The sequence below is a fragment of the Pogona vitticeps genome, chromosome 5 (genome assembly GCF_051106095.1).
Source record: "Pogona vitticeps strain Pit_001003342236 chromosome 5, PviZW2.1, whole genome shotgun sequence".
Classification (NCBI taxonomy): domain Eukaryota; kingdom Metazoa; phylum Chordata; class Lepidosauria; order Squamata; family Agamidae; genus Pogona; species Pogona vitticeps.
In genome coordinates, this window is record NC_135787.1 from 174988915 (window position 1) to 175014797 (window position 25883).

At 42.6% G+C, this 25883-nt stretch overlaps 1 protein-coding gene and 1 long non-coding RNA gene across 7 annotated transcripts in view; one reads left to right on the forward strand and one right to left on the reverse strand.

The window, feature by feature from the left end:
* Positions 1 to 9549: 9549 nt before the first annotated feature.
* On the reverse strand, positions 9550 to 13435 carry LOC110078259 (uncharacterized). 2 transcript variants are annotated; one of them, XR_002300413.3, is made up of 3 exons: positions 13061 to 13435; positions 12726 to 12865; positions 9550 to 9846 (listed from the first exon to the last, which is right to left on the reverse strand). It is a non-coding gene; the product is annotated as an uncharacterized LOC110078259 (long non-coding RNA). The 2 variants fall into 2 exon arrangements; XR_012087219.2 differs by having other exon boundaries at positions 13229 to 13367.
* A 100-nt stretch (positions 13436 to 13535) lies between these two features.
* The window catches only part of DGKI (diacylglycerol kinase iota), a 295355-nt gene continuing 283007 nt past the window's right edge, over positions 13536 to 25883 (forward strand). For 4 of the 5 annotated variants that reach the window (XM_078376256.1, XM_078376255.1, XM_020792202.3 and 1 more), the window contains exon 1: positions 13708 to 14014. In XM_078376256.1, the coding sequence (XP_078232382.1) occupies positions 13800 to 14014 (215 nt within the window). In that variant the 5' untranslated portion in view covers positions 13708 to 13799. Of the gene's footprint in view, positions 14015 to 25883 lie in introns of all 5 variants that reach the window. The other variant, XM_020792200.3, reaches the window with a different exon arrangement.

Here is a 25883-nt window from a genome sequence, read left to right on the forward strand (position 1 = left end):
GATTGCAGGCATAGAGGTATTAAAACTGACAGACTGGGCCAATCGAAATTGCCATGCGTCTGCCCAAACATCTAAATTATGTTTTCTTCTTTGTAAGTATGTAAATTCTATTTGGGGTGTGTTTATATTTAAATGTTGGTGCCCTTCTGAAATTGGCAGTTATTCAGTAAAGTGCATGAGAAGAAACCAAAAAAAGAGAGATGCTATTTGTGTCTTTTTGTGTTATATATGTATGTGTTCTTAGCTACATTTGATTTAGCTTTGTTTTGCCCATTTTAAAATTTGTACCTTTTTTTTCTATATATATGCACTGCTCTTCTAAGTGTGTCCTTACATATTGCAAACTTGGAGCTTGGGAAGAAATTCTATGTAAAGAACCTTTTATTAAGCAGACAAGTCTAAAACCAAATAGCGAATGATGAGGGTTTTTTTTTTAAAAAAATGTAGCTGAGTAAAGTGAAACTACGTAATGCTTCATCTGTTTTCTTGCAAATAAATATTTTCCTAAATAAAAAAGGAAAACGGTGGTCTGTCATTCTGTAATGCTTTTAACACTTATTTTGAGCGAACAGTTTTTCACACACATACGCTATATAAATCACTACACGTCAAGGCATTAAAGTATTTCCAACTTTCTTATACTGACAGCTAATTATCCGGAATGTCTTTAGACTGGAAGAGAGATCAAAAGCAGTGATATGTCTCAAAGTAACAGACTAGCCTTTTGCTTTATAGAAAGCACTGGGTTCTGCTGAAAAATGGCTGTGGAGGTGAAAGGGCTCGTAATCTAGACAAGAACTACAGTTGAAATGATGTGTAGTTAAGTGAGCATTAGTCTTGCTGAAATTTATGTGAGGCTTTTTCTTTTTTTCTTTTTGAGTGAAAGTCTTTATGCATCAGTACAATACTTTCCACTTCGTAGTTTCTTCAGTCTGGGCATTACACTGAATGGAGCCTTCATTTTTACTATTTTGCTCACCCAACAATCCGTGTTGTGAAAGGAATCTCTTTGGGTGTTCAAATGCTGGAAAAACAGAAGAGCCTTTCTAGATGAGAAGACCCATCTAAACCAGCATCCTGTTTTCCATACTAGCCAAACAGATGCTCCTTGGGAAGTCTATAAGTAGAATTAGTAGACCATCCCTCTCAAGAACTGGTATCCAGTGTTAGGACATGAAGATGTGCTGAGGCCTTCAACTCAGTCAAGTTTAAGAGGTCCCACAGGATTGCCAAAATATGTATTCTAGGAATTACAGAACATTTGAAGTTGAGGATATTTACATTTAGGGTTCATATTTCTCTGCAGTAAGTTCAAGCCCTCGTGCTTGGCTTTTCTCCCTACTCTGTTCAAACAACAGAGGTATGTCAGGCTTCAGAGACTATGGCTGACCAAAGGTCACCACTCGGATCTTCCATTACTTGGTCCAGCACATCCAGGGCCAGATTTAATGTCCCATAACGTGAGACCATATAGCTTGCTTAGTTTGTGTATACAAAACTATTCAGAGGCAGCCCACCTCTGAAGAATGGTGTCTTTCTTTAGCTATGACTAACAGCCATCAACCTCCACTCCATGAGGGTGTTTGATCTCCTTTCAAAAGTCATCCAATTACTACTTTGTGACAGGGATTTCCACCAGTCGATGACATACTCTGTGCAGACGTCTCTTTTACAGGTCCTAAGGAAAACGGTTCAGTGGTTGTCAGTGCTGAAATGCAGCTGCTTATCAGGGTAGTCTCCACATGACCACCCCATAAGAGAGTAAAAAAAAAAAACAACAGGCTGGTATGGATTCCTGTCAACAAACCAGTTCTCATAATTTTCATCACCTCCAGAAGTGTACATCTTTTGTGAACCTCACAGGTCTTAATAACCCCTTCAAGACCAAGGTACTCCACAATTACAAAACAAAGTGCTCAGAAGAATGTGCTTCTACTAAGAGAACTCCTGCGCTTTCTCGTAGGTTCTGTTGAGGATTGTAGTTTAAGAGAGAGGAGGCAAGCCTGAAGTGAGTGGGTGATGATGTCATTGCCTCTGCTAATTGAAAGGTCCTAGCACTTAAACCTTGTGAGTCATGGCTCCACTCCATCAGAACAAACCACTGCATGTGTGGAATGCAGCACAAAGCTTAAGAGCCCTTTAATTATGGCAATAGGCTTCTTGGAACCCTGCATAGATAAACATTCTGTACCTTTAAATTTTATATGGTGCAATATGTGAATGCCTGGTGTTTTTTTAATTGGGGAGGGACACACACCCCTGTCCTCCGTGAGCTTGCAATCCAAAATCAGCAATGGACCCCTCAACAGAGGGAAGGAGAAGAAGCAGCTGGCGTGAGAGCAGATGCAGTTGCATATGCTTGAAGCTTCAGGTAAAGACAAAAATTAATTGATTTTGCTAAAGGCTTCACAGAAAGTCTTTGAAAAGTTACATTTTCAGAAGGGAAAAAGAGAGCAGTACCCAGCATTTTGTTCATATTAGGCCTGATAACGTCTGTTAACTGTGTTGTGCTGAATACTGATAGTAGCAGGGTCAGTCTGCAGCTCTTAAGATGGTGGTGGTGATGATGATTAGGTTTACAGAAAAATGCTTTATTATGTCCTACTTCTAGAATTTCCACTTGCACCTCCACTGACTCTAAACTGATTGGTTCCCAACCTTGAGCCCTCAGATGTTTTTGGACTAAAACTCCCAGAAGCCTTCACCACTAGCTGTGTGGGACAGGATTTCTGGGAGTTGTAGTTCAAGAACATCTAGGGACACAAGGTGGGAACCCCTGGAATAAACAGTCAGGAATAAAAGGAACCTGTAAGAAAACATTCTTGCGGAGTGCAGGGTCCATGCCTTCATCCAAAATACTCCATTTTCATTTCTTCTGTTCTGCCTGCTACCAAGGAACAAAAGGAATGGATATATCCAATGGATCTGATTCTGTAGGAGAAAACAGCCTCTCAGGATGTAATTTTTTTTTTTAAAAAAAACCCTTTATTTCAATTTAACATGGCCAGCGCATTTTGTCCTGAATGTTATGGCTTTCTTCAGGGGTATGGATTTTTGATTTATATTACATCTTTTAATCGGTCTGTACACAGCTCCACCAGATTAGGCATCCTGCTAACAGCCGGCTAGTGTTCTATGGCCCCTGATTATGCTCAGTTCCCACTGGGCTTTTGAAGAAAGGTTGTTGTCCTTAGGGCAGTGGTCCCCAACTTTGGGCCTCCAGATGTTCTTGGACTTCCACTCCCAGAAATCCTGGCCAGCAGAGGTGGTGGTGAAGGTTTCTGGGAGCTGTAGTCCAATAACATCTGGAAGCCCAAGGTTGGGGACCACTGCCTTAGGAGTTTGGGGCAGGGGAGAGACTTCCGTCAACCGAGGGGTTCCTCAAAACCAGGTGACAGTTCTATCTTTTTCAGAGGTGGCGCAGCACTGGCTCAAGGATGGGACCACACTCAGAGGCTGAATCCTATGTCCTTCATTTTATTAAGACACTGATTTGGTGAGGAGCAGCCGATCCTCATAAATGGCCTTTGTTCTGGCTCCTACTTTCTCTTTGTCTGTCACACGTTTGTCTGTCACACATATTTGTACCTAGCTGTTGGTGTTTAAGTCCATGTGAATATCACACTGACACAAATAACTGAGAACAATTTTCCATCAATATTACTGTATGCTGCTTACCATTGACCTGATGAATTTCTGCCCTAGCTCTGGGCTAAAAAAGATCCCCAGAACAGCTTGAAAAGGTCAGTAAGAGGTCAGAGCTTGTCCTAAGGTTTACACCTTGTAGGTCAGAGCACAAAAAAAAAAAGGAAAGAGATTGAGTGGGGCAGAGAACACAAAGTCAGGCAGTAATGTTGAGTTTTTAGTTCTAAGAAACAGAAACCAAAAGCTCAGGAGAGCCAACAAAATGACCCCTTTTTCTGTCTTCTCTCTGTTCTCTCTATTGCAGCCAGACAGAATGGCTGCTACCAAATGGAAGCAGGACACGTCGCGGTAACTGCTCAATATTGCTCTGGTGCTTTCCTTCTGCTACTGCATTCTCTTTTTCCTTCAGCCTATGCTTTTATATATCTTTGTGATTTTATTAGTTTATTTTTTTAAAAAAAAAATCAGATTTTATATTTCAGGTTTTTTCTTGCTATTCATCTTGGGATTTTATTTATCAAGGACAGAAAGTCAGGCAACAAATACTCCAATCCTGTTTTATTTTACATGGTTGAAAGACCCAGGAGGAATATGTTGGTTTTCAAGAATTCTTTTCTCAAAACTATCGTTTCTGTGCTATAAACTGCCATCATGAGCTGATGTGAGAGCTTTGTTTCCACCTCGGCTGTGTGCACGAGGAACTCTGTGTCTATGTAAATGCATGATGAAATCTCTGTATACCTTTTGCATCTAGGCGAGTTCACTGATGCAGCATTTGCAAGATAAGCAGGTTGTCAGACCATCCAGATGAGATTCTTAAGGTTCATTGAACTTGGGCATTCCATCTTTGAGGTTTACTCAGTTTCCATGGTTCTTCCTGCCTTTTCTCCTCTGCCATTTTTGGTCTGTAAACTTGCCGAGGAGCACATCCTCCTAGTTTACTTTTAGGTGTTTGGATAACTGGGATCAGACGTCTATGATCTTTGTACTCTAGGAAATACTAACAGAAATTACTCCTTCTAATACAGTAATGTGCAGGTCAGCAATGAACTTGGAAAGCATTGTGGCACTTTATTGGAAACCATACCCTCTATTTATTACATCATTATTTCTCACATTTTTATGCAGCTTTCCATTACAAAGAACATTCAAGGAAACCAACAGTACAGAAGAATTGTTTGAAAATGATTTTAAAAAAATGTGTTCAGGCAAAAATCCCTCTGGGAACATTACTGACCAGGGAGAATTTAGCTAAAGTGCTGCTATAGCTCTATTCTGTCAGGGAAGCAAACAACAAGCAAGTACAACTGATGCAACCATATGGGTATTTGCTGTGATAAATTCAATCACAGTGCATGTAAGAAAGCAACATATCACGGTAATAGAAGATTTTCTTAAGGTACTTGGGGAAGGGGATGAGACTGGAGCTACAGTATTTCCAGAAAATGATTTATTTTCAATTTAGAAAGCATATTATTTGGAACTTATTCTTGTATGCATTATTTCCCAGCATTATTGCTATAAAGTAGTTGAAACCAGCAGGAGAAGAGGAGATGCTAACACCTCAGTGGTTTAGATATCATCTGGCTGTGGAGTTAGAGGTTATGAATTCAATTCCCCACTGGGCCTCCTGAGAGAAGAGCCAGCCTGTGTGGCCTTGGGCAAGCTGCACAGTCCCAGGGCACTCCCAGAAGTCCCTTGTAAACTACTTCTGAGTACAGTGGTGCCTCGCATTATGACGTTAATTTGTTCCAGCGAAATCGCTGTAGAACGAAAACGTAATGCGAAAAGAAAAAAACCATTGAAATGCATTAAAACCCGTTTAATGCATTCCAAAGGGCTGTAAACTCACAGTCCAGTGAAGATCCTCCATAGGGCGGCCATTTTCGCTGCCTGTGCAGCAAGGAATCCATCCCAGAAGAGAGCGGGGGGGCATTTTGTTTACCTGGCGGCCATTTTGAAACCGCCAATCAGCTGTTGGAAAATCATTGTTTTGCGAAGAATCGGTTCCTGAAGCAGGGAACCGATCATCGCAAAGCGAAATTCCCCCATAGGAAACATCATTTTGCAATGAGCGATCACAAAAGTTCATCGTAATGCGGTTTCGGCGTTAAACGGGGCAATCGTAAAGTGAGGCACCACTGTATTCTCTACACATAAAGTCCTGAAAAGGGCCACCATAAATCAGAATTGCCTTGATGGCACGTGATTATTATTTATTAATATGAGATAGATAGATTGAAAAAAAGCCCCATAGCTTGAAAGACGGGCACAGGGCTGTTCATGATAGCACATTTTGGGGGTCATTAATTCCTACGTTCACCATAAGTTGGACACAACTGGACAGTGCATAATAACAGCAGATTGAGAAACTAAAACAAAAGTTATTTTGTGAGTTCGATTTGAAGGGACACCCAAGGCAGAAGTGGTGCTTTGTTATTCAGGAGATGGGAGCTGAAATAACAGAATTTCGAAAACAAAGAAGGCAGGTTTGCACACTTTCACTTTTCTACTGTTGGTCCCAAAATGCAGGGAGGGAGTGTGTTGTTCTTGACATCAGGGTAAATTTTTAAAAAAGGAAATGCAGATAAAGAAAACCTTATTTAGATGTTTGGAGCCTTCAGAAGCAAAAGGATAAGCCATGCAGGGTTGCCTTGATGAGTTTAGGATGTGGGAGATACCAGGATCATGTAGAGAGAGTGGACACTCTCCCTTGTTCCTCCTCTGCAAAGATTTTGATGGGAATTACAATGCATTTTGAAAAATAACTTGCCAGAGCTGAGCAGATTTTGGGAGACCTCAATGTCAAAGGGATTGTGAGGAAACACAAAATGGAGACCTGTTGGTCCATTCAGGTAGGAAAGGGCGGCTGCCTTTGTCCCCACCATTGTCAAAGAGGTCACTGTAGATATCCCCTCTCCTGCCTGGTTGGGATAGTCTTACCATTAAGCATGGTAAGGTGGTCAGTCTCAATGGGATGCCGTAGGCAGGCAAGAGTTTAATGACTGAATCAGTGTCAGTTACATAATGCATTCCTACAGTCTTCTCTTTGTGGCTGTCAAAACAGTAAATTGCTTGAATTCCATGTGTTTCAAGGACGAGCAACTTGTGGCGCTCCCAGTCTTCTTGAGCTGTAGCTTTCACCAGCTCTAATCAGCATAAGAGGGTGGTGAGGGATCAAGGGAGCAGTAGGTCAAGAACATCTGGAGGTTAGAATGTGATGATGAAATATTCTCCCGCCCCCTTCCCATCATACTTTGAAACAACACATTTAAGACATCTTTGGGTGGCCTTGTTTGCGATAAGCCTGCAAAACCCACAATTCAGCTGATTCTAAGAACTGAGCTTTGAAGGCAGGTACCCACTTGGCTTTAACTAAATCTAATGACTAGCTAATTCCACCGGCCTCTGAAATCTTTGCTTTAGATGATAACCTGTTAGAGTGGGGCATTTGTTTTTGTACTTTAAAATGGCTGAGAAATTAGAGGAAATTATTGCATTAAAAATACTGTGTGAGAGGATTTAGGGTAGTGTCACTACACTGACCTACCTCTTATAAATATATTTTTATGAGTAGAGCTAAAATGAGACAAGGTCAGTCTGGCAAGCAGCACAGATTGTAGGCTAGATGAAGAACCAGGTTTTATAAAAAAGGAAATTCATTGCAAAGATGGATCACGTTTCCTAAGATATCGATTTACTTATTGCATTTATAATCTGGCTTTCCTTTTAGAAACTGAAGAATAAAGGATATTAAAATCAGCATTACAAAAATAGAAGCAAAATTGGTGGGTTCTTTAAAGACACAAACTGTCAGCAGGTTTAGAATGCCACTCCATGTTGACTCTTCTAAGTAATATTATATGGCTGATGAAATACAGACATTGTCCCTTGGCTTGGAAACTTAAGAGCTGAACGCCGAACTTCATTGGGAGAGTGTGCCAGGGACTTGGCACGACAGTTGTGAAGGTACCGATATGGACAGTGTACCTTTGAGTACCTTTCAAAACAGGTGGTACTTTTAACAGGGGTCTTCAGAAGAAGTTGGCCTGTGTGGCATGCAAGTATGACAGAGTACGCTGTCTGTCATTCAATTTGCTCTGAGCTCAAATCATGAACTTTAAAGGTGCCATGGACAGAAGATGGATGAGATCTGTTGAATGGAAAATGATACGTGTGTGTGTGTTTCTTTTGGAGGCACTATGGCAGAGGGGGCTGCACACAAATGAAAAGTTTTAAGACTTGTACCAGAAAGGATAATTCTGGGAACCAATCTTGTAACAGGGTACAACGCACTGTGGTCTATCCAGCTACATACCAACAAACACTACAGCTAGGCCACTGGTAGTGGCCCCTGGACTAATTTCATGCACCCCTTGGCCGAATTTCAAAAGTCTTCTGTAAGGGATGTGTGTGTGTGTGTTCAGATCTGTGTAAATGCAATTGGCCTGTTGTCTAGCAGCCTGCTTGGTGGGAAGGGGAGGTGAAAGAGTGAAGGGAACAGCACAGGGAGATTGAGAGAAGGTGAGAAAGAAAAGAGCAGCTAACATAGAGCGAATGAGTGCGTTTGTGTGGGGGGGGCATAAGCTTGCTTTTGCTTGCCCTCTCCCACGAGTACTGCTTACTCTAGTCCTGCTGACCACCATCATATGACCTTTGACATATTCCTCTGAGGTGAATACAGACCTGACAGAAAAATTGCTCTGAGGTGAATATAGACCTGTCACCCATCCCTGGCCCACACTGATTTACAGCAGCTCGCCGGGATTTCAGACGCAATTCTTTCCCAACCCCCTCTTGGTATGTCCAGGATTAAATCTTGGACCTTCTTTAGGCAAATCAGGTGCTTTGCACCTACTATAGGCTGTTCTCTGTGTCCCTCACCCACCCGTCTGTGCCATGCTGCACAACCCATTCTCTGGCATTGGCTCTATGCATTCTCTCTCTGAGGCACCACATCTCTTTTTCAGTGTCTCACTGACATTTGAACCCCTTCCCTTATGGACAACAATTTGCTAGGTAATGAACAATTTAAAAAAAACCCACAATAAAACAAAATTACAACTAAAATGGGCAATAAATGACAGTACAGGAAAACCCAAAGCCAGTGACATTAAATTACATTTTCAGCTGAGGCGCACACCCGTGTTTTACAGCCTTGCTTTGGCTGCGGGGAAAAAAATAAAGGCATACCACAATCATCTCTAGCTGTTGGATAAGATGTACTACCAGATATAGGGCCTTTCCTGTGGTAGCACACACCACTTTCAGAACTCCTTCCCTAAGAAAGATTTGTGCTTATCCATGAGACATTTATTTATTTATTTAGAATATTTTTGCCCCACCTTTCTCCTTAAAAAGGACCCAATGCGGCTTACATCCTTGAAAGGCAATATTTAAAGCTGAAAACAATGAGTATACAATGGTAGTTTACATAATTAAAAGACGATATTTAAAGCTAAGTAAAATGAGTATAACGAGACATCATTAAAAGACAAAATTAAAAAGTATGCAAATACTAAAAGGAATAAACAAATACCACTCTGAGAGATGGTAAACACAAATAGTACTAAAGACCCACTCAGAGCAGTAATGCATAACTATCCACTAAAAGTCACTCATGTAGCCAGTCACTCATGGTACTGATAAAAAGTTTGCCCGAAGAGAAAGGTCTGGCCTCTTGTGGGAGGGAGTTCCAAAGTCTGGGAGTGATAACAGAGAAGGCTCTCTCCTGTACTAGCAGTCTAGTGGGAATTAAGACTGATTCCCTTTGGAACATCTTTTTGTTTTGTTTTATATTATTTTATTTCCATTTTGGAAGCAAAACAAATACATAAGATTAAGACTGTTCTGGGTTTGTTTGTTTGTGTGGTTTTTTAAAAAACTCTTAATTAATCACAGCACTTGTTGCACTATTTTTCAGCTTTATTAGGGCACTTTCTGCCATGTTGTTGCCATGTGGTTGGAATGCCGTTAATGTTGTCGCTTAAGCCATATTGTGGAATTTTTTGTAAATGGAAAAGCAGGATCGAAATACTTTATATAGAAAAATAAAACAATGCCACATGTTGGATTTGGAGAGAACCAGACATAGTGCTGCCTTTCTTCCATCTCTTCCTGGTTTAGTTTTCTTTCTCCTTCTCTTTTTCCTTCCTCTCCTCCTCCTCCTCCTTCTGCCCAGCGTTGCTTGCAAAGTTCTGCCTAAAATCATACAAACAGATACCAAACAGAATCTAATCTTCCAGTTCCTGGGAAAAGTGGTTTCTGAAAAAGCTCTTCCATGTTTATTTATCAAAGCAAGCAAGCAAGCAAGCAAGCAAGCAAGCAAGCAAGCAAGCAAGCAAGCAAGCAAGCAAGCAAGCAAGCAAGCAAGCAAAAGTATCAATAGAGATAACCATGGAGTATGTGAAAAGAGGGAACATCTTTGGCCTTATTATTTTATAACACATTTTAAAAGTTTTGGTTTCTGTTATGTCCTATAACAGGAAGAGAGACCCAAAGAGAGGAAGATGGAGATGTTGAGACATCCAACATATGCCCCATTACAGTGCTTCCAAATCTTGAGTCCCCAGATGTTCTTGGACTACAACTCCCAGAAGTCCTGGCCAGGACAGCTAGCAGTGAAGGCTTCTGGGAGTTTTGGACCAAGAACATCTGGTTCTTGGTCCAAAGCTGGGAACCAAGACCTAGGACACAGGGAATAAATAGTGCTGTTTCCTTCTGAAGGACAAGCATTTGCCTAGAAGTAGGGATAGTGAGAACAGTACCTGTTGTCCTTAATTTTTATAATGCTCAGGATTATAGTGTGTACCTTACTGCTCCCCAAATGTGTAGCATAACAACCCCCTTTTCAACTACTGTATCATTCATAATTACACTATACAGTTATTCGCTCTAGTGGGTTAAAGCATGTATATAAGCAGCACACTTTTAATTCCACATGAAGTCTATGTGCATTACAGGAATCTAGTTTTTTTCTGGAATGGACAGTAGCTGCTAGGAAAGATTCATCAAAATGTACATTAATTCCAGTACAGTATTCTGTATCATCATTATGTTTAATGTATATCAATCTATATAGGTAAATGTTGATTCTGTAGAATCTCAAAGGTATGAGATTCCTGCATCGAGCAGGGGGTTGGACTTGATGGCCTTATAGGCCCCTTCCAACTTCACAGTTCTATGATTCTATGAACACACAAAAGATTATGTAGTATAGATGAAGTTGTAATCTGAGGCCAACAAATTCACTCTCAGCCATCATTTGAAATCTGTAAAACCCATCTAGATTAAAATTGGAGGCCTAAATCTAATTGCTAGTCCCAGCTAGAACACACCCATTGAATCAGCTGCTGAATGCTAAAGCAATACCTCTATAAATCACATTGGTTCAATGGGTCTATTCTAACTGAGACTTGCAATCGGGTTTAAGGCATACTGTTATGAGAATCATGATGTCCAACCAATTCACACCTTCTGTGCTTAAGGCAATGATAAACTAAAACTATTGACTCAAGAGCATAATTTCAGAAGGAAAAACAAACCTCCTCATTCAGCTGATGCCTGAACTATATGGCTAGAAAAACAAAATTGTAACATAAGAAGAGCCCTGCTGGATCAGGCCAAGGGCCCATCTAGTCCAGCTTCCTATATCTCACAGTGGCCCCACCTAGATACCTGTCTCCTGATACCCCCTCCCCTGCATCTAGCATTTTGAGGTACCTTCCTTTTAAGCCTGGAGATTATACATCCCCATCATGGTTTGTAACCTGTGATGTCCAGGATTCCATTAATTATGTCAATGGGTATAAAAGCCAGCAGCATACCTTTCACTAGCACATTGCCATTGGTTTAAAAGTACAGTGGTGCCTCGCTTAGCGATCGCTCCGTTGAGCGATGAATTCGCATAGCGAGGGGGTCCGGGCCATCGCTGGAGCGTTCGCTCAGCGATGGCCCCTATGGCGTTTTTTCGCTGTGCGACAATCGCTAAGCGATTCGCTTAGCGATTTTCACACAACGAAGCGGGGGAGAACAGCTGATTGGCGGTTCCAAAATGGCCGCCACAACTTTTCCCGCGAAAATGGCCGCCCCTATGGAGAAGCTTCGCTCAACAGTAAGTTTAGGGCCCATTGGAACGCATTAAACCAAGTTTAATGCGTTTTAATGGGTTTTTTTGTTCTGTTGAGCGATGTTTCTCATAGCGATGGTTAATCCGGAACGGATTAACCTCGCTATGCGAGGCACCACTGTATGTGATAGGAAATGTTTACTTTGACTTCTTAACTTGGGAAATTCATGCCCCAAAGTTATGCTTCTAGTGTTACACCAGGATGCCAGCCAAGAAACCATAGGATTCTAGTTTGTCAAGTCATTTCTGGTATTTTTGTCTTTTCTTCAAGGCTAACTGAAGTGTGGTACTGTATTAAATCTGGAAGTGCATGCTATTACCCTTACATGTGTTATTTGTTTCCAACACGAACCACGAAGGGTCATGACACTTTGAACAAGTTCTGCTTGGCACAGTTTCCCGGACGGCATCCATGGCATCAGACACAGGGAGTGCTGCCACTGACTCCAGATTCCTGTCCGCATGGCTGGTGGCAGGGATGAGAAGAATTATAGCCCCAAACATCTGGAGAGCAGAAGGCGGGAGGAAAGCTACTCTAGTAAAAATCAGCCATTGCATATGGCTGATCAGTCTCTCTCACTCTCTTTTAACATTAAAAAAGCTTAATTGATTCTGCCCCCCCAATCCTTTCCCCCTGGCAAAGGGAAATGCACTCCAGAGTAAGGGCAAGCAAATTTTTGTAAGGATTAAAGCAGGGAGGGGGGGGGCTTGAGGAAGGCTCTGCCTGCATTTGCTCTCAAGCCCTTCTCTACCATTAGCTGTCATTTCCACCCCCAGCCCCATCTGGCAATGAGATTTAGAAGGAAGGTTGTTCTTAAACTGTGTGTTGGAGGTGCTGGGGGGGGGGAGAAAGAAAAGTCGCTCCCTGCCTGGTTAGTTAAGCATTGCAAAGCACTCCTTGTGTTGCAGCAGCACAACTGTTTAGGCAGTTAATATATAGACGCATCCTCACCAGAAGCTGATGGGGTTTGAGGGTCTTAAAGTTGTCCCAAACCTTCAGCACCGCTTCGTTGCGCCTCCTATTTCTCCTGCTCCGGCGGTGGGCTTGGAAACCCCTGCTTCCTTCCGAGACTCGCCCTTGCTCCGAGGCATCTGTCAATTCAGAAACAAGGCGAGAAATAAAGTCAACTTGACTCCCTTCCCTCCCATCCCCATTCCTACCCTTTTTGATTTCAACACCCACACCGGAGAAGGAGAAAAAAATAAAACCGAGGAAGATTTTTTTTTCTGGCACCTTAAAGACTAAGAAGTTTTTCCTGGCGTCCTCTAGGAAAAATGGGAACTCACTTTTTCGGATGTACTTTGGTGGCACGGGCAGCGATCCACGAACACGTATGCCAAGTCCTCTTCGATAATCTTTCGGGATCCCCCCAAAACTCTCTTGGCGGCAAAGGCTAAACCACCCCCATCCCAACCACCCCTTTAGGGAGAAAATGTATATTATCCCTGCTCTACCTTGGAGGGGTCAAAGCAACTTAACGATGGCCGTCCTTGCCCGTGGTCCTACGGCTTCTGGCAGCGCTCCCGAAGAAGCAACCCCCCCCCCCCCGGCACCAAGTCTCGGCTTCTCCCCTTCTGCCTCCCAGCCCACTTCCCTCCCCCCCCCCGGCTTCACTAAGGGACCTCGGTCAGGCTCCGGGATGCAGCTGCTCCCACTCCGCTTCGCTTCCCGAAGGCGTGGCAGGAGAGGCAGCACAGCAGCCGCCCCAGCAGGAGGGGGAGAGGAGGCGCCGATTGGCCCGAGCGGAGGCGGGAGGTAGGGAGTTTCCCACAATGCCCCGCTGCAGCCAGTGCGGCCGCCGAGGGATGCTGCGGGAAGGGGCTGCCATTTGTAGCCGCCGAGACCAGCCGGTCGCTGCCGAGGGCTCGGGGGGCCCCGCGCCGGCCCCGATCGCCCTGCCCTGATCAGCCCAGGCTCTCCGGAGACTCCTTGGCCGCTTGCTTCCTCCCCCCTTCCCCGCCCCGCGCCTGCCTCTGCGCTCTTTCCCGGCTTCCCTCCGCGGGTCGCTGTCCGTTCAGCACCGCGATGAACCCTCCTTCGGCAGCCGGCGAGGAGAAAGGGGCTGCGGGAGGCGGCGGCACTGGCACTGCCTGCCGGGGAGCCGAAGGCGGTGGGGATCCGAGGAGCGCCCCCGCCGGGGCAGCCGGCGAACCGGAGGAGCCGGGACTTGCCGGTCAGAAAGAGGAATCCCTAGAAGAGAAACTGAAGAGTTTAACCTTCAGGAAACAGGTGTCCTACAGGTGGGTGAAGAGGGCAAAGCGTCAGGGGAGAGGTGGGGGGGGAGCAGAAGAAGGAGGACGTTTTCCCCGGTGGGGGTTTTCACCCACATGAAGAAAGATGTGCGTAAGTGGCTCTCCTAAGTTCCCTAAGGGAAGGATCCTGGAAGTTTTCCTCTGGTCCCGCGCGATCCTATGAAGTTTCCCTCGCAATTGCTTTGGGAATTCACCTTAAGTATGGGTAAATTAAGTGCCTCCTTGGTTCACGTCCGGTAGATGCGCTCGTCTTCCTCCTGAGCTTATAATCGGGGTAGTGATGCTTCCCACTATTTGTGTGAGTGTGTGTGGGGGGCTCCCTTTGAGAAACCTAGTCCACCTTTACTGGTCGTAAAGATGGGGCCCAGAAGGAGCGGTTATTTCGGATGACCTAATCCAGATCTCCAAGAGGGAGGGAGGTTGTTTGTATAAGGAGGCTCAAGGTGTCTGATGTGAGCCCCGGAACATATTAGGAGCAATCATGGTTCAATGTTTTTCCCCAAGGAGAAAACTGACAAACCCTTGAAAGATTTTGTGATTATTTCAGGAGGGCTAGCATGTTTTTGCGAGGCGATGTGATCCTTTGAACAACTCCCACTTTCTCCTTTAACAGCATCTACAGCCGATGTGGGCATATTTGCCCTGAGAGATAATCTTCCAGTTAAAATCAATGTACCAAGAATTGTCTGTGCGTAATGTGTGTTTCTGTGTCAGGTCATTACGTGCAGAACAGCTGCTGCCCCAAATGTTGCATTTTTTTTGTCCTCTTCCAGAGCTGCAAAAAAAGGGGGGGGCAGCTGATGCATTTGTATTGGCTCTTAAGATTAGGACTGCCCAGGACTTGACATTCTTTTGCACAGACCAAAATCTTCACTGACAGCATCTTCCAGGTAAGATGCTGAGAACAAAATACCATTGATGGGATGTGACGGTGGTTTCTTATGGAACTCTGTGTGTGCACGAGTGAGTGTGGGAGGGTGTGGGTGGGTAGGTGGGCGAGTAATATCTATTATGGGAAACATGTAATATACGTGATAATATAGCTGTTGAAGAGTTAACTTTGTGCTGTAGTGTCAATTTGTTATGCCAGAATCTCTGTGTAGGTAGGACTGTGACAGCAGCATGTAGGAGTTGGGCTGCCAGTATAATATTGACAGCAATGCTAGGGATTAGGGTGAGGATAGCACCGTAATTGTCTACTGCTTCCCCTCCCCCAAAAACCCAATCCAGCTTGGGCTAAAAAAAAAATCCTGATTTATTTACAATCCTTCTCCAAACAGACTTTGAAAAAGATGGTGCAGGGTTCAGAAGGTCTCTTTCTGGTTACAGGCTTAAGGATCATCCAGAAGGCAGTTCAGAAGTGTCTGCTGATTGCTAGCAACGTGGTGCTATCCTTGAATTTGGATTCTTGAATCGCAGAGTAGATAGAAATGAATACAATTTGTAGTGTATTGGGGTGTGTGTTGAAGGCTTCCTTCTTTTGTGACACTGATCCCTTTGTCTAAAGCTGAAAGGTCTTCTGAAAATATGTCCCTGCATCAACATTCAGTATTTCACTGAATAAGCGTTAGCACAAAATTCTTGTTGAAGGCAACACTACATGTCCAGTTCTCTTTTTGAAAATCGAAGCTTTTCATCATCAGCCATAGGAATTCAATTACTATGCTTTTTTAAAAATGCTTTCAGTCTTCTCACTGGGCCCCAGCTTCATTATATGAAGTTTTGTAGATACTCTAAGGTGAATTCTGTCCATATAAATAGTTTCTGAATGTTATTCCATGAACAATAAATCATCAACAATCTCTGGAGTAAGAAATTCTAGAAGGAAGAAACCACGTATTCAGGAAAGAAAAACTCACTGGAAATTTCTTTGCATTCACACAGTAAAATAAATAAATAACTGAAGTGTGTTCAAAACACTGATAAAGATGCTCTGAAAAACTTGGGGCTGCCTTTCATCCCACTGTTTCCCTTCAAGAAAAGCAACAGTTTGTAGTAGCATAGTAAGAATAGGAAATAAGATGAATGAGGTCAGTGCAGAACTAACAAAAGCATAGAGATTATATGCTCCCTTAAATTAATTGTGCATTCAAAACAGTCTTCTTTTATTTAAAGTGGGAGTGGAAGTGAGGAAAAAGAGAACTCTAAAATTCAAACGCCTCTGAATTTTTTTGGGGGGGATGTCATATCAATAAAGCTCTGGCATATAACAGTCTTATTAAAATGAGTGGAATAATGTACACAAAATCTCAAGGATGCAATCTTAGTTTGGATAGTGTACTGTTGGTTTTCAGTGGGGGGTTTCTCTGTTTACTTTGTTTCTTTCAAGTCTTAGCAGCTTTGCATTTGGTCGTGTCTCGATTATTTGGTATCCTTCTTTTCTTTCTCTCTCTCTCTCTTTTTAAAAGAGGTTTTGCATACACAATGGTGGCAGGATGCAATTGTTTGGGTCCTGGAGCTTCTTGTTCCAGGAAAAATATTCAGTCTAGAGACAGTACTTCTAAGTTTTTATGCTGACTGCTCGTTTTAGTCAACTTTTGTCTCTGTGGCTGAAGGTGCAAGAATGGGGTTTCCTAAATCAAACAATGCAATGTGGAGAAGGTTTATTTATGAGAGCGCTACTGCTTCCTGGACACATAGCCATCTGCAGAATACTTGACTTGGTCTATGGATGTGGACCATTTCTTTTGACCATGTAAACAAGAGACAGACAGTTGAGCTGATCAGTGTACAACCCGGAATGATTCACTCTCCGCTGACCATAGTAGGCAATGCAGAATGGTCAACCATCTCCAGAATATTCATTTTGTACATGTTTTGCCCTGCTTTGCCTCCTGCTGGCTTCTCTTTTTGGCACAGATTTTGAAACAAAAGGGCCGTGCTGGTCTTTCTAGTTGTAGCCAATAGCAGTAAAAGATAGAGAATTCTTCAGATGAGATGTTGACACAGGTAGGAGTGCCGGCTAGAATGTGATCCATGTAGGAAGATGGCGAAGCTAACAGAGACCTTCAGACAGTGATGATGATGATGATGATGATGATGATGATGATGATGATGATTGATGATGATGGCAATGCCATGAATAGTGCCACACAAGGTGGCCTGTTCCATTACTGACTTTTACTGTTCTTCAACCCTGGGAAAAGAGGCAACAAAACAACCCCAAGCCATTCAAATGTTTCTCTTCTGTTACATTAAACCAGGTATGCAGAATGCATTGCCCATGCCTCCTTCCTGTACAACCCACAGTCAAACAGAAAAGGAAAAGGCTGTGTGGTCTCTATACAGACTAAGAGTAAGGATGGGTAATGCCTTTATTAGAGCATTCCAAAATCAAGCACAGGCAAGCTTTTGGGCCTGCCCTGGTGAACTTGAAAGCTCATCTATTTTTTTTTTTAATGTTTTAGTGCCTTAATGCTTCTGAGTATTCTCTAACTGGAAATACCTGAAAAGGGTTGCCATGTCAAAATTGACTTGATGGTGTTATTATTAATTTGGTATTGTCAAACCTTACTTCTAGATTCTTTCTGCTTACTCCAACATCTCCCCCCCCCACGAAGAGTAGCCAGAAAGCAAGTCATGAAATCCAGAGATATTCTTTCTTTCCTTCTTTCTTTCTTTCTTTCTTTCTTTCTTTCTTTCTTTCTTTCTTTCTTTCTTTCTTTCTTTCTTTCTTTCTTTCTTTCTTTCTTTCTTTCTTACTTACTTACTTACTTACTTACTTACTTACTTACTTACTTACTTACTTACTTACTTACTTACTTACTTACTTACTTACTTACTTGCCCATTAGTGTGAAATACTACTCTGGGTGGTTCGCAACATACATTAAAATAGCACCAAGAACAGTTACCTTCATGATGGCAAAACAGTGAGCGAAAGATTGAAATCAGACAGGGTTGGTGTGGAAAGCCTCCCTGAATAGCAATGTTTTGAGCTGCGTTCTGAATCTTAGCAGGGGGGGCAAGCAGAACTCCAGCAGGAGCTGGTTCCCCAACACTGGAGCCACTGCAAAGAAGGCCTGACCTCTCATGGAGGACCTCTGGGCCTCCCTCAGGGTGGCTATCTAGAGGAGTTTAGTCCAGAAAACTCTGGTGAGTTGGGCTTTATACGTGAACACCAAAGCCTCGAACGTGATATTTCTGCATTACTGCAGCCCAGCATCTAGTATACACAGATATTTTGCTCTTCAGCCTGGATGTTCTACTAGCCATGAAAGTGATTTGGAATCCGGGTTTTTCGGGCTCTTTGGCTGTCCTCTGAAGATGCCGGCCACAGAGACTGGCGAAACATCAGGAAGAACAACCTTCAGAACATGGCCAAAGAGCCCAAAAAACCCTACAACAACCATTAGATCCTGGCCGTGAAAGCCTTTGCGAATATATGGAACCTATTTGTTCACCTCTCCCTGTGAGAAGCAGTAGTAGCAGCTTCGCCTGATTTCTCCCCTTTGGGGAGTGATGCTGTAACAAAGTTTCTTGCTGCTCAGGTAGAAAGAAGCTGAGGTTAAAGGTGTCTTTGCCTGTTTCTGTAAGTGAGTAAATTAAGCACGGTGCATGAAAAAGTTAGCTTATGTAGGGTTGCCAGATACACGGGTACTAAAAGGAGGACATAGAAAGACAAAAAGGAGGACAAAGGAGGACATAGTGAATATTTCATTTGAATCATTCCAGATTAAACCCACAATCAATACAATTTTATTACAATAGCTGCCAATAAATGTTTCTTAGTGAACCGACCAAGAAACAGTCATGTTAAAAATTAAAAATAAATTCAATGGAGGCTTTTTTAAAAAAATACTGGGGGTGGGCGGGCAGGTGGGGGCAGGGAAAGACAGGGGGAAGGGGGTCGTTCCACCTCTCCCCCTCCCATCCAAAATTCTAACATAAAATATACAAAAGCCTGACATTTTATCTTTGCCTGCCTGATGGAGGACATTAGGCTAAAAAGGAGGACATGTCCTCCTTTTGCCTGACATCTGGCAACCCTAAGCTTATGGGATTCTGTGAACCATGGCTTTTCTTTTTTTAAAGAACTTTTCCATGCTGTGGTTATAAAACTGGATGAAATTCAGTGGAGGCTGATTTCTCTTTATGTGTCCCTTTCTGTACATGGAGGCTGGGGATGTGGGGGGTTGAGAGACAAACAGACAGACAGAGAGCACAATTTGCATGAACCACAATGCATGCACATGTACGATCCCTCTTTTGAAATGAATGAGGGATCACATGCTGGTTGAAGTTGATGGGAGTTAATCATCATCATCATCACCATCATCTTAGAACTGAAGAGCTGGAAGGGACCCTATGAATCGTCAAGTCCAACCCCTGTCAAAGAGGCACAGTGGGGAATCGAACTCCATACCTCTGACTCCACAGCCGGAGACCTAAACCGCTGAACCATCCAGAGCTGTAGGTCCAAATCATCTAGTAGGCACAAGTTTAGTCAAAGTTTCAGGTTTAGAAGAGAACCACCCCCATGTGCAAGACATTAAGTTCTGTGTTGGTCCCGGTAATCAAAAAAATGTACACCCTTGCAAGCAAGCGAAGACTGGCAGAAGTTGTTCCTCTTCTCAGAGCGTGGGCATAGAGTGAATTCCATACCTTTAGACACGGAAGGCATGTAGAATGACTGTTAAATCACAACTTCCCAAAGTGTGTCATTAATTCTTTTTGACTTGTCAGCATGTGAAGGAAAAATAAATACTGTACTTCCCTGCCTGGTTTGATTCCTGCATCTTAGTTCTTTTTGAAACCCATTTATCCCACAAGGAATTTCCCTACTCTTAGAGCAAAGAGTTTCAGTAAATACCTAGATGAGAGCACCTTTTCTTCCCCCATCGCACCGCTGGCAAAATGAAATTCCTCCCACAACACACTCCCCCTTTTACCTCTTTTTTTTTTGAACAATTGTACTTTAAAAACCTTTGATGCTGTGAGACTTTTGGAAACGTAAACAGACTATAATGTACAGAGAGCTTTTATTTGGAGTTGCTGGCAAAGGCTCCTTTCTATAATAGGTTATTGCTAGTGACTCAAAGCACCTTCACAACTGGGGAGCGCCCCGTCTGTATGTGTTTCTGTGCAGGCATCTCGCACCTAGCAGTTATCTGTACTGGGAGGTCTGTATTGAGAGAAACTTGCCTTGAAAACAACTCAGACTTCAGTTATGGAGCTTGACAGTCTTGGTGGGGAGAGGAAGGTAAGCAGAAATAGGGGAGAAGCAGATCAAGGAGTGAACTGCTGTTTAAAAATGAGAAGAAATAAGTCCTTTGGGCTTCCCACTTGTTCATCGGAGCTTAAAAGGAGCAAAAGAAAAGTCAGCTCCTGCCTCTGAACAGGTGATGAATGTCAAGGCATAACACCGTGTTAAATATACAAAGAGACACACACAAAGTGAGTAAAAGAGGGGACAGTGGACTACATATTTTTCATTCAGAAGGTTACAGGTTCAACCCTTGTCAATTCCAGATAGAATTATGAATGAATTTTGCCGGAAACCCTGGAAGATCTCTGTAATCAGGTATAGGATTAGATGGATACCACAACTTTTAATAGCAGTTTCTGGGTGCTGTCTCTTTGTTACATCCTGTTGCGACCAAGACATGGAACCTAATGTTGAGCTAGGGTTCCATTTCCAATGTCCCTCAAGGAATCTCAAGGGATGACGGCGATGATGTTCTGTTTGGCACTATCACTCATGTATTTGTGGCAATCTACCTTGTAGCCCCTGTTTATTTGGCCCTCACAAGGGATCACGCCCTATTTCCTTTACACTGCCACTAGGTACAGTTGTGCCCCACTTAATGATTACCCCGCATTACGACAAATCCGCTTTATGACGATGTTTTTGCGATCGCAATTGCGATTAAAACAATGTTTTAAATAGGTTTTTTTAACTTTGCGAAGATCAGTTCCCTGCTTCAGGAACCGATTCTTCGCATTACGATGATCAAAACAGCTGATAGTTGGGTTTTCAAAATGGCGGCTGGGTGCTCAAAATGGTTCCCCGCTGTGCTTAGGGATGGATTCCTCGCTATACAGGCAGCAAAAATGGCCGTCGTATGGAGGATTTCACTGGACTGTGAGTTTTTAGCCCATTGGAATGCATTAACCGGGTTTTAATGCGTTTCAATAGTTTTTATTTTCGCTTTATGATGTTTTCGCTCTACAGCGATTTAGCTGGAACGAATTAACATTGTTAAGCGAGGTACTACTGTATTCTCTTAATACTAATTAAGTTATACACGTGTGCTGCCAACACTATGGGTTATTGAACTTAGGAATCAGAGGTTTGATTAACAAACATTCTTTTCTTGTCAAGTAAATCATAAAGGTTAATCATGTATGAACTGTATCAGGTGTTAACAAGAGTTAGATCATGTATACAATCATTTTATTCCAAAATTCTATATACTTTCAATCAATATCTCTCTTATAGTGCTTATATTTTCATTCTTGCTTGTTCAATATTGTTTAACCTTCTCAATTCCCTCTCCTAACACTCTCAGCTCAATTCACCAGCCCTCCCCTTCTCTCTCCTAAACCCTAACTGCCATTTCACATCTCCCAACTGTCTCTCTTACTCCGCCCCTCCTGCCCTATCCTTGTCTCCTCCCCCTTGAGCTTCTGTGATGGATAGGCAGGAATGGCATCACCTTTTCGCATTTCGCTACACTCATGTATAGTGGATATGACTGAATGGCTGTGTTTCTCTCCTCTTGCAAACAGCCAAATACTGCACTTGGATATACTACCAGGGATAGAAGTTTTAGATTTTTGGACTATATATCCACCATTCCTCATTCTAGGAGTTCTACCGGATGTACCTGTACCTTACAGACACCTACATGTGGCTCACCCGGGAGAAAAGGCCTGAATTGGAAAGGTTTGAGGCTTAGCTTGGCCCAATTCTACCCCAACGTCTTGTCCTTGCCCTGGTGCTCCTTGGGGACTTTTGTTTCTGAGCAGGAAGCTAGGTGACTGGTCTCCTACTTTATTTATTTATTTATTTATTTTATTTCTATCCCGCCTATCTGATCGTATTAGACCACTCTAGGCGGCTTACAATAAAAACAACAATATAATTTTAAGACATTACAGCTAATGTTCTTTATCTTCAGATGAGATTGGACTAGACAGTTTCTCAAAGAGAAGACAATTCCAAAGGGATGTCCTCCGGTGAACCTTTAAATGGAGGCTGTGTGCAATGTTTCCAGAGGCAGCTGCCTCAGTATGCCTAAGGGTAGGGCCGGCCTCTTTGAGTGTGTGCAGCAGGGTTGGATGAAAGGGAATACCTAAACCCTCACCTGCACAGCACATCTTCAGCTACCACAAGGCTACCAAAAATGCTACCTTCTGAATATGGTAGACTGCACTGCAGAGAAAACAAGCAAGTAAACAAGCAAGCAAACAAAAAACACCCTCCCCTCCAAAAAATGCCAGGTACCTCTTTCCATCTTCCTCCCTGGATATAGCTGTTCCATCCACAGTCCAGAATCCAGCCCATTGTACTTTGCTACACAAGAGTATCTGAGGTATAAGACATCCTACTTTATAATGTTTCCCTTTTTTGTTGGCTTGATATGTCTGTGCATTAAGGTTTATTTATTTATGAAGAATTTTATAGATCGCCCTTTGTAATAGTGCCAGCGACTTACACTTTAAAATAACCCGCACACATGGAGCAAGTACTGTATAATGGCATAAAATTAATAATATGGCAAAACCTCATAAAAATCAAACCAACCAGAGGCAGAAACAGCAGATAAAGCCCCAAGAACAGAGATCAGTCCATGTGAGCTAGAAGTTGGCATGGCTACCTTTTGGACTACAATCCGCATAATTCTTAATAGAGTCCAAAAAATAACTATGCCAAATTCTCAAGAAGGAAAAAAAACCCCAACAAGCAACTACTTGTGGCCAACAAGCAAAAACTCGAGAGCTAATACTAACTGGAACACTGCTTGAAAAAAATGGAGAGAACCAAAGGTTCAGAAGAAGGAAATGCCCAATTTTGATGCATCCATAGAGAAAATCTTCCCCTGTGGTGCAACTCGCCATGAACTACAATTCTCTGAAGATGGAGCAAAGCTTCCCCAGCAGACCTGAAAGAGCTGGCAGGCTTGTATGGAAAAAGATAGTGGTTTTCTTGTATCCTAGGTCCAAACTATTAAAGTGATTGAAAGATAATAAGCACTTTAGATTTTACCTGGAAATGAACTGGAAGTCAATGCCAGTGTAGTGAAAGGGACAGTCTTCAAGAATCTCATCTCACTGCTGTATTCTGGACCGGTTACAAGTTCTGAAAAGGCAGTCCCAAAAAGAGAGAGCATTGTAGAATTCTCAAACGACATCCGTGGCCAAAATTTCTTGGAGATTGAAGGAGAGGGGAAGCATTTTTTTTCTCGTATCTTCCCAAATCCCTCTAATTACATGCTCTTCTCCTATCCACCCACTGGTGATGCTACTTGCATTAAAAAAAAACTGTTATAGAATGCAATCAGATTTAAGTTATTGATTGTCCTATTTATGTTATTTTTTTAGAATTGTATATTAAATGTAATCATTTATCACTTTTCAGTCCCTCTGCCCACCAGGTGTGTCAAAGCATTATAGAGTAACATCGATAAAAATTAAGGGCAGGTGCCCATACCCTGCTATTTACCTGAATAAAGAGTGCACAGATTGGGGCTACCTCCATACCTGTACTCTTTAAGAGACATTCTGACTGGGGTCTGTGCCATAACTATGTGCTTCTGGATCTCTGGTAGGAAGAACAACCTCACAAATAGAATCATAGAAACATGAAGTCAGAAGGAGCCTGTAAGGCCATCCAGTCCAACCCCCTGTGCAGTGCAGGAATACAAATCAAAGGATCAATAGAGCCAATATAAGACCTGGCTCTTTAGGCAGGCTTTCCCTCCTGTCATCACTTGATTATTTTTATTCCCCCCCATCTTGAACTGTATTACTATTGTTGCTTTTTATTTTATTATGCTGTTTTTATTCCATTCTTATTGTTATCTGCCCAGAGTAGACTTGTGTCTGGATGGACAGGGTATTGAATGAATGAATGAATGAATGAATGAATGAATGAATGAATGAATGAATGAATGAATGAATGAATGAATGAATGAATGAATGAATGAATGAATATTTGTCAGGTGGTTGTCTAAATTTCTCTTGAATGCCTCCAGTGTTGGAGCACTCACCACCTCTTAAGGTAATTGGCTCCACTATCGTACTGTTCTAACAGTTACGAAGTTTTTCCTGATATTCAACTGAACTCTGGCTTCCTGTAACTTGAGCGCATTGTTGCGTGTCCTGCACTCTGGGATGATCGAGAATAGCTCCTCCTCCTCCTCTGTATGATAGCCTTTCAAGTATTTGAAAAGTGCTATCATATCTCCCCTCAGTAAAGGTAAAGGTTCCCCTTCACATTTAGTCCAGTCGTGTCCGACTCTAGGGTGCAGTGCTCATCCCCGTCTCCAAGTCATAGAGCCAGTGTTTTTCCATAGATAGTTTCCGTGGTCACATGGCCAGCGCGACTAGACACGGAATGCTGTTACCTTTCTATCATGGTGGTACCTATTTATCTACTTGTATTTACATGCTTTCGAACTGCTAGGTTGGCAGGAGCTGGGACAAGTGACAGGTGCTCACTCCGTCACGTGGATTCGATCTTACAACTGCTTGGTCTTCTGACCTTGCAGCACAGAGGCTTCTGCAGTTTAACCCACAGCGCCACCACATCCCTAAATTTCTTAAGTCTAAATATGCCGAATTCTTTCAGTCTTTCTTCATTGTGCTTGGTTCCAGTTTGATCATCCTTGTTGCTCTCCTCTGAACTTGCTCCAGTTTGTTGGCATCCTTTTTAAAGCGCTATATCCACACCTGGAAACAGTACTCTAGATGAGGCCTAGCGAGAGCTGAATAGTGGGGGACCAGTACTTTTTGGGATTTGGAGACTATACTTCTATTAATGCAGCCTAAAATAGCATTTACCTTTTTTGCAGCGACTTCACAATGTTGGCTCATATTCATCTTGTGATCTACGATGATATGGGGGGAGATCCCCATCATTGACTGCTACTGATAATTGGAAAGGGGTATGTAACACTATAATTGCGTGTCTGTAAAGACTGCACACTCCTAATAAAACCATTCTTTTAAAAACCAAGTTTGAAAGCCATTTTTAAAGCCAGAACTTTTAACCAATGCAGCCAGTATTTCTGAGTAAAATTTCATCCAATATCTCATTCTTTTCTGTGGCACTATCACACTGACACATGGTTTGCTGTCTGGAACACAGAGTTGCTATGTTGTATTTCCTATGGAACTAGGTGGAATCCTTCTTTGTGAATTCAGGGCTGTGTTGATAGTTTAGACAGGTTTATTTCCCCATTCTTCTTGCCTATAGTAGGTGCCATGCATCCACTGGTTTACTGTAAACAGGTGTTTGAAATACTTGCTTAGTAAAAGTATATACTTTTTTAAAAAACTGATCTTAGGGAAGGCACATATTCTAGACTGTTTGGATGCAAAACAGTCATGCTGTTTCAACCAATGTAGCATGGCATTTAATTAGACTAATGAATTCCCCAGAGAATCAGCACATTGCCAGTGTAAAGAGGCAGAGAGTCTCAATGTGTAGTAAAAGACAATCAAAGCATGCGATTCAGAAAGTGCTTTGTAAGCCATTTTCCATTGAAGCAAAAGGTGTGTTGTGGCTGGCAGACTCAGATCAATTAAAGGTATTGTGTTGCCAGCCGTCTTACATTGTGTTGAGCCGCTGAGCCTATGCTAAATGGCTGTTTGCAAAGCAGCGAAACCAGCTTTGCATTTAGTGATGTGTT